Source organism: Thamnophis sirtalis, unplaced genomic scaffold (assembly GCF_051295495.1).
Source record: "Thamnophis sirtalis isolate CommonGarterSnake01/CBP01778 unplaced genomic scaffold, rThaSir2_p1.2 scaffold_10, whole genome shotgun sequence".
In the NCBI taxonomy this organism is placed as follows: domain Eukaryota; kingdom Metazoa; phylum Chordata; class Lepidosauria; order Squamata; family Natricidae; genus Thamnophis; species Thamnophis sirtalis.
This window is the reverse complement of record NW_028261390.1, coordinates 13244811-13259986: the sequence shown is the minus strand read 5'-3', so window position 1 is coordinate 13259986 and position 15176 is coordinate 13244811. Positions and strand designations below refer to the sequence as shown.

At 41.9% G+C, this 15176-nt stretch overlaps 1 protein-coding gene across 1 annotated transcript in view; it reads right to left on the bottom strand.

Moving 5' to 3' along the window:
- MMRN1 (multimerin 1) overlaps positions 1-14673 on the bottom strand; it is a 91738-nt gene extending 77065 nt beyond the window's left edge. The window contains exon 1 of the mRNA XM_087724104.1: positions 13913-14673. Coding sequence (XP_087580230.1) covers positions 13913-14496 — 584 coding nt within the window. The 5' untranslated portion in view covers positions 14497-14673. The remainder of the gene's footprint in view (positions 1-13912) is intronic.
- Positions 14674-15176: the final 503 nt, after the last annotated feature.

Sequence of the window (15176 nt, the reverse complement as noted above, 5' to 3'; positions counted from 1 at the left end):
ATTAATTCGGCCTTGCCACCGGAAATGATAAGGCAGATCACATTGATCACAACCTTTTGATTAAGGTAATGCAATTTTAGGAGTGCATCGTATCATCCACCACGCGTTGCTTTTACAGTCGGTTCCGGAAGACTTGCAGAAATAGATTTAATAGAAATAGATTTAAAACGGAACTTTTGTTGAAGTCTAATTCATTCCACGCATACAGAAGCATCGCCTCAGCGGTATGCTAAAGATCATTAAGCAGCAGCTGAAAAATTAAAAGACCGTTTAAATGGGTGAAAATGTAGGAACCTCTAGGATATAACTCTCGTGCTGTACGCACAGTATGTATATATATAGAACAGGCCCCAAAGCTAATATAGGAACACCAGCATGTACATTCTTCTAGTCCCTAAGGCCACATGTCCAAATGATGCATGTGCTTAGCATAATGGTTGCCTGGTTACCAAGATACCAGGGAAGAACGATTCTGTTCCTTTCCACCAGGCCCATTTCTGACCTCATTACTGAAAATCTAGAGGTCAGAGTTGAAGTTCCATCACCCAAGTTCCTGCCTACAGTCTTTCGGCAACTACCCAATTCCTCGCCATGCTTCCTTTCCTTGTTCATTTCTAAATACCCTGAAGGTTGGCATGTAGTAAAGTTAGCCTGTTCCTCCAGTATCCTCGTCAAACAAAATGCAGTCACTAAGAACTTGGACACTTTTTTAAAAATTTAATGCCAGAGGCCCATTTGGTTTTGAAGGGAAGGAGGGAGGGGAAGGGAAGGGAAATAAGGGAAGGGGAAAGGAAGGAAAAGGAAAGAAAATAAGGGAAGGGAAAGGAAGGGAAAGAAAATAAGGGAAGGGAAAGGAAGGGAAAGGGAGGGGAAGGTAAGGGAAGGGAAGGGAAGGGAGGGAGGGAAGGAAGGAAGGGGAGGGGAGGGGAGGGGAGGGAAGGAAAGGAAGGAAGGAAGGAAGGAAGGAAGGAAGGGGGAGGAGGGAGGGAGGGAAGGAGGGGGGAAGGAAGGAGAAAGGGAAGGAGGGAGGGGAAGTGGAAGGGAAGGAGGGAGGGAAGGGAGGAAGGAAGAAAGGGGAGGAGAGAGTGAGGGAGGAAAGGAGGGAGGGAGGGGAAGTGGAAGGGAAGGAGAGAGTAAAGGAAGGAAAGAAGGAAGGAGGGAGGGAGGGAGGGAGGGAGTGAAGGAAGGAGGGAGGGAGGGAGAGAGGGAGGAAGGAAGGAAAGAAGGAAGGGTGTATCCAAAGCAGGCACCTTCCAAATACATATGTGGATTTTATACCCAGTATCTCCCAACCAGCTTTTTGAGGTACACATGTAGTATGCAGTATGATGTATTTCTGTTCTTCTTTCTTGAGCTACAAAGTCCTACACTGAAAACGTCACTTAAGAATTGCTTCATGTCACATTGATTCTCCAGAGCCTGTTCTCACTTCTAAATCAAGTGAAGATTCTCAGATTCTTTATTCATCAGATTCTTTCTGTTCATCCAGAGGCTCTCTGCTTGTAATATATTATTATATTATATTATATTATATTATATTATATTATATTATATTATATTATATTATATTATATTATATTATATTATATTATATTATATTATATTATATTATATTAGTATAGTATAGTATAGTATAGTATAGTATAGTATAGTATAGTATAGTATAGTATAGTATAGTATAGTATAGTATAATACATTACATTACATTACATTACATTATTATATTGCCGCCTATTTACCCGTGGCAACTCAAGGCGGCTTACAGAATATAAAACCACATTTAAAACAATAAAACTAATAAAAGGAATCAAATAAATTAATATAATAAAATCACCACCACCAGTGTTCCTGCGGATAACATGTTACTGTATAAAATATAAGTTTATTTCAGCTCTGAAATATCATACATTCTGTTGACCTTTGTGCACATACACAGCTTAAGGGCTCAAGATCAATTCTAAATTAAAAGTATTTTTTTTTGACAACACTGGGATATTTATGAAACACAGAGTCTTTTCAAAGCAAAATTAACAATAATTAATACTTCGCCCAACAAGAGTCTTAGCTACAGAGTACAGGTAGTCCTCAATTTACAATCACAATTGAGCCCAAAATATCTGTTGTTAAGTGAGACATTTGTTAAGTGAGATTTCCCCCTTTTTATGACCTTTCTCACCACAGTTGTTAAGTGAATCGCCACAGTTGATAAGTTATTAACATGGTTACTAAATGAATCTGGCTTCCCCATTGATTTTGCTTGTCGAATGGTTGCAAATGTTTGACCTTGGGTCACAGTAACAGTCATAAGTATGAGTCAGTTGGCACTGTGAAAATTCACTGTGTGAATTTTGATCACACGATCATGGAGATCATACTACCAAGGTCGTAAGTGGGGTGGTGGTGGTCATAGATCACTTTTTTCAGGGCCGTTCTAACTTTGGTCAGTAAATGATCTGTTGTAATTCGAGGACTGCCTGAACTCAGAATCTTCATCCATTTGGAGACTTTATCTAGAGATAGCTAATACCTGTTCTGGATGAGCGATCATGTTATAAAGCAGATTAGAAGCGAAGAAAATGTGGATTTGCATGTAAGTCCAAGGCCATGCTTTTCTTCTCAAAAACAGCCCTAAAATGCCCTGTGGCATGACTAATGGGGAAAATAATATCTGTTTTCTTCCGGAATGGAGGCCTGACATTATGAACTACCCATTTCAGGCAGGTATTTGTCTATCATCACTTGTTTCCTTTGTCACATGGAGTTCTGTAATTTTTGGATAAGGAAGGATCCAATGCCTCTGTCCAGGCTGTACTTTTCCTCCTGCTTTGACCTTATGAAATATTTATTTAATATTTCATTTATATTGCTGCTCCAACTGAAACTAACTCTGAGTACCGTATTTTCTGGAGTATAAGGCACACGTTTTTCCCCCCAAAAAGAGGGAGAAAATCTGGCTGCAAACTACTCCTGGGGGCTGGGGAGGGCAAAAATGATCAAAAAATGAGCCATTTTTTTGCATGTCGTCCCCCCCCCCCGCCCCCAGCTCCCAGGAGCACTGTACAAGCCTCCCAAAGCCTATGCATGCCCTGCTTTTTGCAAAAACCAGGCCGTTTTTTGGGAGGTTTGCAGAGTGCAAAAACCTTTTTTTTTAAAAAAAAATTGCCTCTTCAAAACCTTGGTGGTTTTCTTTTGTTTCTCACAGTCTAGCCTATTGAATAGTATTTCCTCATTCTTTTACACAACTATTAACCAAGCAGGATAGTTCAGAAAGTATAGTTTTTTAAAAAAAAAATGAAAATGGCAGCTGTCAGAATGAAATGGATGTACCACCTTTGTTTGTTTCTGTGTGTCTGTGTGTGTCCTCGACTTACAACAGTTCATTTAGTGAGTGTTCAAAGTTACCCGGGCACTGACAAAAGTGATTTACGATCAGTGGTGGGATTCAGCCAGCTCACACATATTCGGGAGAACCGGTTGTTAACTTTCTAAGCAGTTTGGAGAATCAGTTGTTGGAAGAAATCTCCTTTTGTTTTTTTTCCCCACTTTACAGGGCTAATCCTGTAAGGAAGGCAGGAAGGAAACATTCTGGTGGTGTTTCTAGCCTAATCTTTATTGCCCTGCTTACAGAAACTGCCTCTCTGGTTAACCCTTATTACATTGTAACAGCTAAGGAGAAGCGCCCATCAACGTGAGTGATGTTGAGTTGGCCATGCCCACCCAGTCACATGACCACCAAGCCCCACCTACCCTGCTGGTCATTAGGGCAGAGAACCGGTTGTTAAATTATTTGAATCCCATCATTGATACAAATATATCAGAAGTGGGCTGCTCCAAGTTTGGCCAACTGGTAGTGGTGGCGGCAGTTCATACCCAGCTGGTCATTAGGGCAGAGAACCGGTTGTTAAATTATTTGAATCCCACCACTGTTTATGATCATTTTTCAAAGTCATGACCATTGCAGCATCCTCATGGTCACCTGAATAAAATTCAGATATTTGGCAACTGACTCGTATTTATGACGTTTGCAGTGTCCCACAATCATGGGATCCCCTTGATAATCTTCTGACAAGCAAAGTCAATGGGGAAATCAGATTCACCGAGCAACTGTGTTACTCACTTACCAACTGCAGTGATTCACTTAATACTGTAGCAAGAAAAGCCACCAAATGGGTCAAAATCACTTAACAAAACTGTCTCACGTAGTCACAGAAATGTAGGGCCGAAATCTGGTCCTAAGTCGAGGACTCCTTGTATTGTCTGTGCGCCACATGACTTCTGGATGCTTGAAAGTAGCAGTTAACTAGAGGAGCCCCTTATAAGAATTTGCATCAAGCAGTGGCAGAAAAGAGGCGTAAGAATGGAGGTGACGGCTGGAGAGACATGGACATCCACTCTCCCAATCTCCACAGAGGTTGATAGCAATCTAAGAAGATCCTTGTTCTGACTTAGACTTCACAAAATCACAAAGCAGGCTCCTTGTCCCAACAAAAACCCCTTTTATTAAGCTAATGCTTAATTCACAGCCAGCAAAGTCCGGGCAAACAATCTTTCAAGGGTGAATTTACAACCACAGACCTTATCAGGCTTGGAGAGCTGCCAGGCAGATATCTTCACAACGCTGTACAAGACAATAATTGGCAAGGAGTCTCTGAGAGTCATGAACAAATCTTCACACTAATGAAACAAACAAATGGTCTCCTGCAAACTCCCCTTTTGCTCCTCTTTATTCCCTCTGGGTGGCGCCATTCACTATCCACCTGTGCCTTTACTCCCGAGTCGGCCCTTGTTCCTTAACTGTTCCCTTCTCCTGGCAACTCTGTGCATAAGCATATTGGGAACAGGCTCCAGCTGTTCTTCTGCCCCACTGATCTCTGACTCCGAAGGCAGCTGATAACTGTCAGACGGCCCTGGCCTCATCTCTGCCTCCAATGCAGAGCCCACATCAGAGCCTTCCCCAGACTCCAGGATTGTCCCATGTTCCTCCCCAACCTCCTCACTGCCTCCGCTGGCGGGCCACAACACTCCTTCCACTTTCAAGTCTGTAACATTCAACTCATAGTGAAACAAATTAGCAGAACTTCAGATCCTTGGTCTGAAAATTGCTATTTATAAAGCTTTCATTGTTCAAAGGACTCTTTACAGGAACTCCAGAGTTTTCTAAATGTCTTTCTAGACTGTCTGGTGTTTTTTTAAAGTGTACTTTTGTGCATTCATTGTCTCCCTCTGAGGTGTTATTTAAGCAAATCAGTTAGATGTGGTGCATTTTATGTGGTGCATAGACAAGTGGATCTTGTCTTACCTTACACCTGTGTAGAAAAAATATATACTTCACACAGGAGTGTTTCTCAGGACTCGAGGCTTATACAATAAGTACAAAATTGTAAAAATTCAGGAAGCTTCGCTAATAAGGAAGCAGAAGAGAAAGGAAAAATTAAGGCCACGGTTCTAGATAGAAGAGCAGTTTTTTCAGAACAGGGAGATTTTGGGTCAAAGCTGCCAACTGGGAGGACATCACAGTGAGAAGAATCTTATAATAAATTCATCTTAACAGGAAAAGAAATTCTGTGTGAGAGGAAAGCATTACATTCTTTGATGCCATTTCCCACACTCTTCCAACAATCCCACTACATTGCTATACACGGATACCCCTTAATCTTCACAGCATGGAGCAGGTTGGGAAAACCTGTACTGAGATTTAGTTCCTTGGATATTTTTTTAATAAACTCCTGCGTACGTTGCCAGCAATTAACATGTTTATTTATAGCTCACGCATAACAGTTGCAGGTTATATAACTGCCTCCTTTCTAAGGTGGTAAATGCAAAGAAGAATATTCCTTTAAGAAGGGAGGGAGGGGAGGGAGGAGGGGAAGGGGAGGGGAGTGAAGGAAGCAAGGAAAGACTGAGGGAAGGAAGCAGAGGTGGTATTCTACCAGTTCGGACAGGTTCAACCGAACCGGTAGAGGAAATCATGGATGGCCTCGCCCACCCGCCCTGGATCTATGGCATCCCATTTAGGCCCTTTTTTCACCAAAAGCACAATGCACGGAAGGCTGAGTTCATGCACGGAGGTAGCTGAGCACATGGGCACGCTCACATTTGCGAATCGATAGGGAATATAAGTAAATACCACCCCTGGAGGGAAGGGAAGGGAAGGGACAGAAAGGAAAGGAAAGGAAAGGAAAGGAAAGGAAAGGAAAGGAAAGGAAAGGAAAGGAAAGAAGGAAAGGAAAGGAAAGGAAAGGAAAGGAAAGGAAAGGAAAGGAAAGGAAAGGAAAGGAAAGGAAAGGAAAGGAAAGGAAAGGAAAGGAAAGGAAAGGAAAGGAAAGGAAAGGAAAGGAAAGGAAAGGAAAGGAAAGGAAAGGAAAGGAAAGGAAAGGAAAGGAAAGGAAAGGAAAGGAAAGGAAAGGAAAGGAAAGGAAAGGAAAGGAAAGGAAAGGAAAGGAAAGGAAAGGAAAGGAAAGGAAAGGAAAGGAAAGGAAAGGAAAGGAAAGGAAAGGAAAGGAAAGGAAAGGAAAGGAAAGGAAAGGAAAGGAAAGGAAAGGAAAGGAAAGGAAAGGAAAGGAAAGGAAAGGAAAGGAAAGGAAAGGAAAAGGCTGAACTAATGGCCCAGTATTGTTCTGAGGTTTCCAAATTCGAGTATTGTATTCTTTGGTCCCTAGGTCATAACCACTTTTAAGACTATGTTGTAAACCAAAGTCAAGTGTTTTCTGGTTCCTATTATTAAATTTATGGTTGTAATATAATGTTAGCCAGTAGCCAATTGCTATTATTTCAGGCTGAATGGGAGTGATAAAGCAAGGGGGAAGGGGATGAGACAACTAAGAGTTTTTGTGCTCTTACAATTTGTACAGTTTGTCTCTCTGAATGCCATCTGAACAAATAGCTTAATTCTGCCCAGAGTCATTATCTGTACTATTCAAGCAATCGCGTTCCAAAAATTAAAAATCCAGAAGGTTAAAGAATTATTTATATCTTTTTACAAACAGCAAGAAGCAGCCATACTATACCTTAAACTCCCCAAACCTTTGCATACTCATCATGAAAATTACTTTGTGTTTAATATTACTTATCCAATGGTTTGTTGTTTTGGCTTCCATGCTCGGTATGTTGCCAGCTAATAAAGTCTCTTGACAGTTATAATAATAAAAAATAAATGTAAAATAAAGACTTTAAAAACAAAACAGCAATTAATATCAATGAAAATAAGTACCACACATAGAATTATATAAAAATTAACAATTCAAACAAAAATATACAAAAGTGGTGGAATCTGGCACTGAGTTAAGGGGAGGAGTGAAACAGTTGAGTAGCCTTGAGTCTCTTTTGGGAAGGCAGAGGCTGAAGTATTTACCTTGTAGTCATGCCATGTGTACTTTAGCCTGGCAAGATTCCTGTCTATAGGTAAGGAACAAGAAACATATCACTTTAGTTCTAGTTTCTAGTTCCTTGCACCTGACATCAAAAGTGTTTTGAGGGCTTTTCTACAAGAAGATATTCTAACCAGTTGAGACAGCAATAGAGAAGCCCTCAACCCAAATCCTTGCCAGATAAGCTGTAGCAGCCAAGGATGAACCTCCTCAGAAGACCTGAGGCAGGAGCAGAGATGGTATTCAGCCAGTTCTGACCAGTTCTAGCAAACCAGTAGAGGAAATTTTGAGTAGTTCGGAGAACCGACAAATACCACCTCTGGCTGGCCCCGCCCCATCTATTCTCTGTCTCCCGAATCCCAGCTGATCGGAGGGAATGGAGATTTTGCAGTATTCTTCCCCTGCCACGCCCACCAAGCCATGCCCACCAAGGTACACCATGCCCACCAAGCTACGCCCTCAGAACTAGTAGTAAACCAGCCTCCTGAGACCCAGCTGATGAGCTGGGTCTTCTTTTGTTTCCCTGCACAGGAGAATGGAGCTAGAAAGCAGGTTAGTGGGGTGAGGAGGAAATGGAGATTTTGCAATATGCTTCCCCTGCTATGCCCACCAAGCCATGCCCACAGAACTGGTAGTAAAAGATTTTGAATCCCACCACTGGACATACTCTCATGAAGTTTGAAACTAAGTCATTGATGTTGTGGTTCCACCTTAGGCATGAAAGTCAGCTGGATGACTTTGAGTCAGTCATTCTTTCTTAGCCAAACGCACCTTCAAGGGTTGCTGTTGTGGACAACATAGGAAGAGGAAGGAGTATTGTTGTGCTTGCCACCTTGAGTTACTTATAAAGTTATAAAGGCGGGGTAAAAATCGAATACATCAGATTACATATGGCAGTGATATGAATTAACAGCTAGTGCAGTATTTGAAATAGGAGTGTAACAACTTATTCCAAGAGATTCTTTGCAGTCTTCATGAGATCTGCAAAGTTGTTTGTGCGTGTGAAAAATTTATATTATTTTGATTTTGTTTGATAAGCAGATATATACGTTTTTTTTTAATAATTAGTAAGCGGAAGTTTCCATCTGTAGCATGGCTCCATCCAAATACACTGTACACTGTCTTATCATCCCTAGCTTCTATGCCAATATTAAGTGAGAATAATGGGAAGTACAGGTAGTCCTCGACTTACAACAGTTCATTTAGTGACCATTCAAAGTTACAACAGCACTGAAAAATGTGACTTATCACCATTTTTCACAGTTACGACCCTTGCACAGTTTAAAGTAAAGGTAAAAGTTCCCCTCACACATATGTGCTAGTCATTCCCAACTCTAGTGTTTATCTCCGTTTCAAAGCTGAAGAGCCAGCGCTGTCCGAAGATGTCTCCGTGGTCATGTGGCCGGCATGACTAAATGCCAAAGGCACATGGAATGCTGTTACCTTCCCACCAAAGGTGATTCCTATTTTTTCTACTTGCATTTTTACATGCTTTCGATCTGCTAGGGTGGCAGAAGCTGGGACAAGTAACGGGAGCTCACTCAGTTACACGGTGCTAGGGATTCGAACTGCCAAACTGCCGACCTTCTGATCGACAAGCTCAGCATCTTAGCCACTGAGCCACCACATTTAGGGTGTTTAGAGCGTGTGAAATTTTTCACCTTTCAATTTCCAAACATTACGGATGCTCAAAACTAATGGCTAGCCTTGGGGAATGTGAAGATATATTGGTTCTTTTATTGTAATTTAGAGGTGCTTGGTGAGTAACTACATAAACATTATAACTTTTTAACCTTTTGTTTCTTTCATCATGATCATGTGATCAAAATTCAGAGGCCTGATATTTAGGACCGTTGCTGTTTTCTCAAGGCCGTGTTATCCCCATTGTGTGACCTTCGACCAGCAAAGTCAATGGGGAAGCCAGATTCACTTAAAAAGCGGATTCAGGATGGGCTTCAAAAATATTAGCAACAGGTTCTCTGCCTGGTTGCTGGGTGGGTGTGGCCATAGTGGGCATGGCCTAGTCAGCCTCCTGCACCACAGCAGGTGGGGGGGAATTTGCCCTCCCCAGGCTCTGGAGGCTTTTCTCGAACCTCCAGGAGGGCAAAAATGGCCTCTCCAGGCTCCGGAGGCCCCCAGGAGGCCGGAAATGGGCCTTCCTGAATTTCTGGTAGGCCTGTTTTTTGCCTGCGTCCCCCTCCCTCACTCCCTGCGCTTACCTGCATCCAAAATGGGCCATGTGGGGACTCCTAGGAGGGGAGGGGCAAGGTGGGCGGGGCCAGCCAGGAGTGGGATTTGGGGATTCTCCAAACTGCACAAAATCTTAGCTACAGGTTCTCCCGAACCCCTGCAAACCCCCAGCAGCCCACTGCGGTGATTCACTTAACAACCGCAGCAAGAAAGGTCGTAAAAATGGGGCAAAACTCACGTAAGAAATGTCTCCCTTTGCAACAGAAATTTTGGAGTCAATTGTGGTCGTAAGTCGAGGAGTAACTGTACCAGGCAAAACCATCTGGTCGCTGCTAAGTTAAGAAGGCTCGACAGAAAGATATTGGCAGCTTCTGTTTTTATCTGTCTTATACCAATCTCTCTATAAAAAAAACCTATAGCACCACAGCCTCTGGGATTCATTTTAGTCAAAGACGATGCCAGGACTGAATCTGTGCAATCCGTACAGAATACATTCTACTCCCTGCAATGCATTTGAAGAAAAGTTTCCAATTATCTGGGGTGTCAAACAGACTTGTTAACCTTATGAAACTGTGAGAGATGTCATCATCAATTCCTCTTTTTCGTTCCCTCCATAGACTTTTGATCTCTCTTTTCTGAGGCACTTCTGAAAAGCTGGTCACCAAAGAAAACAGGATGCGCCAAAGGATAAGGGCCATTTATTTTATTTTATTTTATTTACCTACCGTATTTTTCGGAGTATAAGACGCACCCTTTTCCCTCAAAAAAGAGGCTGAAAACCTGGGTGCATCTTATACACTAAATACAGATTTTTTTTTGCCTCTCAAAACTCCAAAATGGCCGTGCATAGCCTTTAGGAGGCTTTCAGAGAGCTCCTGGGGGCTGGGGAGGGCAAAAATGACTGAAAAACGGGCCTTTTTTTGCTCAATTTTGCCCCTCCCCAGCCCCCAGTAGTACTCTATAAGCCTCCTAAAGGCTATGCATGAAATTTTTTTGACAAAAAACAGGCCCATTTTTGCAAAAAACAGCCCATTATTTTGCTCATTTGGGGGGGCACACCCCAGAAGCACACTGCAAGCCCCCCTAAAGGCTATGGGCCAGGAAAATAGGCCATTGTGGGAGGTCTGCAGAGTGCAAAAAAACCTTTTTTTTTAATCTGCCTCTTCAAAACCTTGGTGTGTCTTATACTCCGAAAAATACGATATTTTGTTTGTCAAACATGTATGAGATAACAGATATAAGTATAAACATGGACACGAACACAGGAAATGGGTATGAATAAATGGGGACAGTAGGACAGGGATGGTAGGCACGCTGGTGCACCTATGCACGCCCCCTTTACACACCTCTTAGGAAAGGGGTGAGGTCCTTGCTAGACAGTTTAAGGTTAAAGACATAACTGGGGAAATAAGCCAACTTTCTCTCCATGGCATTGGGAAATATGAAAGGTTGTCTAGTTTAAATAAGCCAAGGACATTGGGGAGGGGGAAGAATTTCTCCATCTGGACCCATCCATCAAGAACTGGACCAATACACTTGAAAGAAATTTGGTAACTGTTGATGGGCATTTATTGAGTCAATTCAATAAATTCTTATCTTTTCCAGGTAAATGAAGTAGGTTTCTCAAAGGAAATATATACAAATCATGATAGTTAGTCCTGACAACAACTGGTTGGGTAGCTGTGATACTGGAACTTAATTGCAGGCTTTTAAATGATGGCTTGCCCCCAAACGGATTGATATTCTCTCCCCCTCTCTCTCCCTCCCTCCCTCTCCCTCTCCCTCCCTCTCTCTCTCTCTCTGTCTCTCTTTGCCAATGTCATTAGTAGTGTTGTATGGATCTTCAAAGGAGCATTTTGCTTTCTTGATGTAGCCTATTAAAATGAAGCAAAATACATCCTTTCTGTTGCTGCTTTGCCTCACTGGCTTATTTTTAATAAATTACTTTTTTTTTTGCATTTCTTGACTCTGGGTGGCTCAGAACAATATTGCATCAATCAAATTTTCTTGCAATAAAATCAAGATTAAAAACTACAGTGTAGGACCACCACATAGTCATTTAAGAGCAAAAAGACAAACTTATAACCTCCAATACCAAAATAGCAGCCAACATTCCTTCAATTTATCCTCCAAAATCTTGGCCAAAGAGCTTAGAGATTTACTAATAGAAGCAAAGAAGCTGATGGGGAAGACTTCCAACATTTAATTGAAACAACAACTCATTGACACCAAAAACTCCATGAGCCACTTTTTCAGAGCAATAGCTTCATGGACATGCCTTAGTATAAATTTATCACCTTTAATTAGGTAACTGTAAAGGTTTCCCTCACACATATGTGCTAGTCGTTCCCGACTCTAAGGGGTGGTGCTTATCTCCGTTTCAAAGCCGAAGAGCCAGTGCTGTCCAAAGACGTCTCCATGGTCATATGGCTAGCATGACTAAATGCCATGGGTGCATGGAACGCTGTTACCTTCCCACCAAAGGTGGTTCCTATTTTTCTACTTGCATTTTTTACCTGCTTTCGAACTGCTAGGTTGGCAGAAGCTGGGACAAATAACGGGAGCTCACTCTGTTACACGGCGCTAGGGATTCCAACCGCCGAACGACCAACCTTTCTGATCGACAAGCTCAGCGTCTTAGCTACTGAGCCACCGGGTCCCTTTTATTTTCCTTTATTCCCTTTCTAGGGAATATTGACCTCTAATTTATTCAGAAGGCCAAATGCGAATCAAAACAGAAATGAGTGTTTCTTCATGACTATTTGCTCAATGTTAACCCTCTTTCGGTCAGTGTCAGTTCCCACATCCCTTCATGGAATTGATTCATAAATCAATTGTTTTCCACTACGCAGCCAATAACAAAAAAAGGAAATTAAATTCCAATGCCTCAGATTCCAACCGCCGAACTACCGACCTTTCTGACTGACAAGCTCAGCATCTTAGCCACTGAGCCACTGTGTCCCTCACCTTTAAGTACAAAGCAGTAATATACTATCTGCACCCCTGGTTTCCTAAACAGCTATTAAAATGGTTAAAAATAAATATTTTATATTTATAATTTTTTACTTTAATAAAAGATCAGGACATTTTGCATTGCAGACGACATTAGAAATCTTACATGCAGATTGCTTTACTTTTTTCAAGAATCAATGTAATTTAAATAACCAAAACTATGTGATATGATAGCAGTATTCCAGTATTTGCCGCTGCAAAGAAGAGTGGGTTCAAATTATTATCCAAAGCACCAGAGGGCAGGACAAGAAATAATGGTTGGAAATTAATTAAGGAGCGATCCAACCTAGAATGAAGGAGAAATTTCCTGACAGTGAGCACAATAAACAAGTGGAACAGCTTGCCTTCAGAAGTTGTGGGTGCTCCATCACTGGAAGTTTTTAAGAAGAGACTGGACAGTCACTTATCTGAAATGGTGTTGGGTGTCCTACTTGAGCAGGGGGTTGGATTAGAAGACTTAAGAACTAAGAACTAAGGAGAAATTTCCTGACAGTTAGAACAATTAATCAATGGAACAATTTGCCTCCAGAAGTTGTGAATGTTCCAACACTGGAAGTTTTAAAGAAGATGTTGGATAACCATTTGTCTGAAGCGGTGTAGGGCTTCCTGCCTAAGCAATGGGTTGGACTAGAAGACCTCCAAGGTCCCTTCCAACTCTGTTATTCTATAATCTAAATTATCCTAGAGTAGAGTAGAGTAGAGTAGAGTAGAGTAGAGTAGAGTAGAGTAGAGTAGAGTAGAGTAGAGTAGAACAAAGCAGAAAGAACAGAACAGAATTCTTTATTTGCCAGGTGTGATTGGACACACAAGGAATTTGTCTTCAGTGCATAAATTCTACGTGTAAATAAAAGACATAAGTGATAAATCATGATCATAGTCATCATAGGTACATTCATCATGAATCATGATACAACCCTTAGTGATAGCCATAGGTTACTAAATAAGCAGTCAACATAAAGCATATTAGGAAACTAAATAAAACAATATGAACCATAAAGATACAATTTATTTAGATCCATTATGTGAAGATCTGAAAAAGGTTCTAATCCTGGGAAAGGTGGAAGGAAAGAGATGACTTCCAAGGTCCCTTCCAGCTCTATTCCATTCTAATTCTACCTGTGACCAAACTATCCACAATAATTGCTTTCTCCATCGTCATTGCAGTGCCTAGTTCAACACAGTTTATACCTTTCTACTTATGACTCAGTTGGCTTTATTTAATCACCCAACTTTCTCATGGCTTCTGCTCTTATTGAAGAACAGAAGGAAATTTTACCTAGGCTTCTATAAAGTCTTCCTAAGGAAAGAAAGAAAAATATTGGAGGCAATATGTTTCTGCTTACTTTCCCCTGGTCGTCTCAAAGCTGGGGCTTCTGTTATCTTTAGCCTGCTGCCCATCGTTGTTGCCGTAGCCCGAGTGCCTGGAAGTTCTGCTCACAACTGGACTTTTCGGTGCTTCCTTTTCAAGGGGACCCTTTCGGGGCTGGATCTGTGCTGGATGCCCACCCTCCTTAGGCCGGATCGATGCCTTGGCATGTGTACCACTACCATCACTGTCCTTTTCTCTGCCAGGAGTTTTAAGAGTGATATTTTCACCTTGCTCCGTTGTAGCTGGAGTTGGCGAGCTTTGAATTTCCTCCTGGGTGGTAAGAGGGCTGTGTTTTATGTCCCATCCATCCTGTTTGATAGTCAGCACAGAAGTGGGATTCTGAGGAGAATCTGGTATTGACGATGTTGCCTCCACACCTCCAAGGCTCTGGACTTCAGGAACAGTCAAACCAGGATGACTTACTTCCACTGTGCTAGAATCCAAAGTCGTAACCACAGCTGGGTCTGTTGAATTGGCTTCTGCGAAGGTTAGTAAAAGCAATATTGAAAATACCTCCCACATTCTCTTGTCTTGCGAGAACCTCATGGTGTCCTTCATTTGGTCCTCAGCAGAGGCCCTCTGAAATCTTTCACTTGGTTCTGTGGCTTTCACCCTGGATCTGAAACCAAACGCTGGATTGCGAGGTTGTGTGTTTGTGGGAGAGAAAGGAAACAGGTTTTTGAGTATTGGAGAGTAGACTGAGGAAGCTCCGTTTCCTGTTTCTATGGGTTCCCTTGTGACCTGCGACCTCTTGGAGCCGTGGAAGCAAAATTCCTCTGAGGAAGATTATACCAATTGTCTTTTGTTGAAGCTAGAGGAGAGGGAATGGCATCATGCAAACATGGAAATGTGCTGTCAGTGAAATCAGTTCAAGGCAGATGGGTGGGGATGTTGAGTAACTTCCCTTTCACATGGAGTAGCTGCAGAGAACACCAGGGACCTGTCCAATGTCCCTCTTGCATAACCATTCCATGAAGTAAGGAAATCTCAAGTTACGTCTTCGTTACAATTAGTCCTTGACTTATGACCTTAATTGAGCCCAAAACCTCTGTTGCTAAGCAAGACAGTTGTTAAGTGAGTTTTGCTCTGTTCTACATTCTTCTTTGTGCCACAATGGTTAAGGGAATCACTGCAGTTGTTAAATTAGTAACATGGTTACTAGATTACTAGATTACCCAATCCAAAACACTTAAGTGAATCTGGCTTCCCCATTGACTTTGCATGTCAGAAGTTAAGTT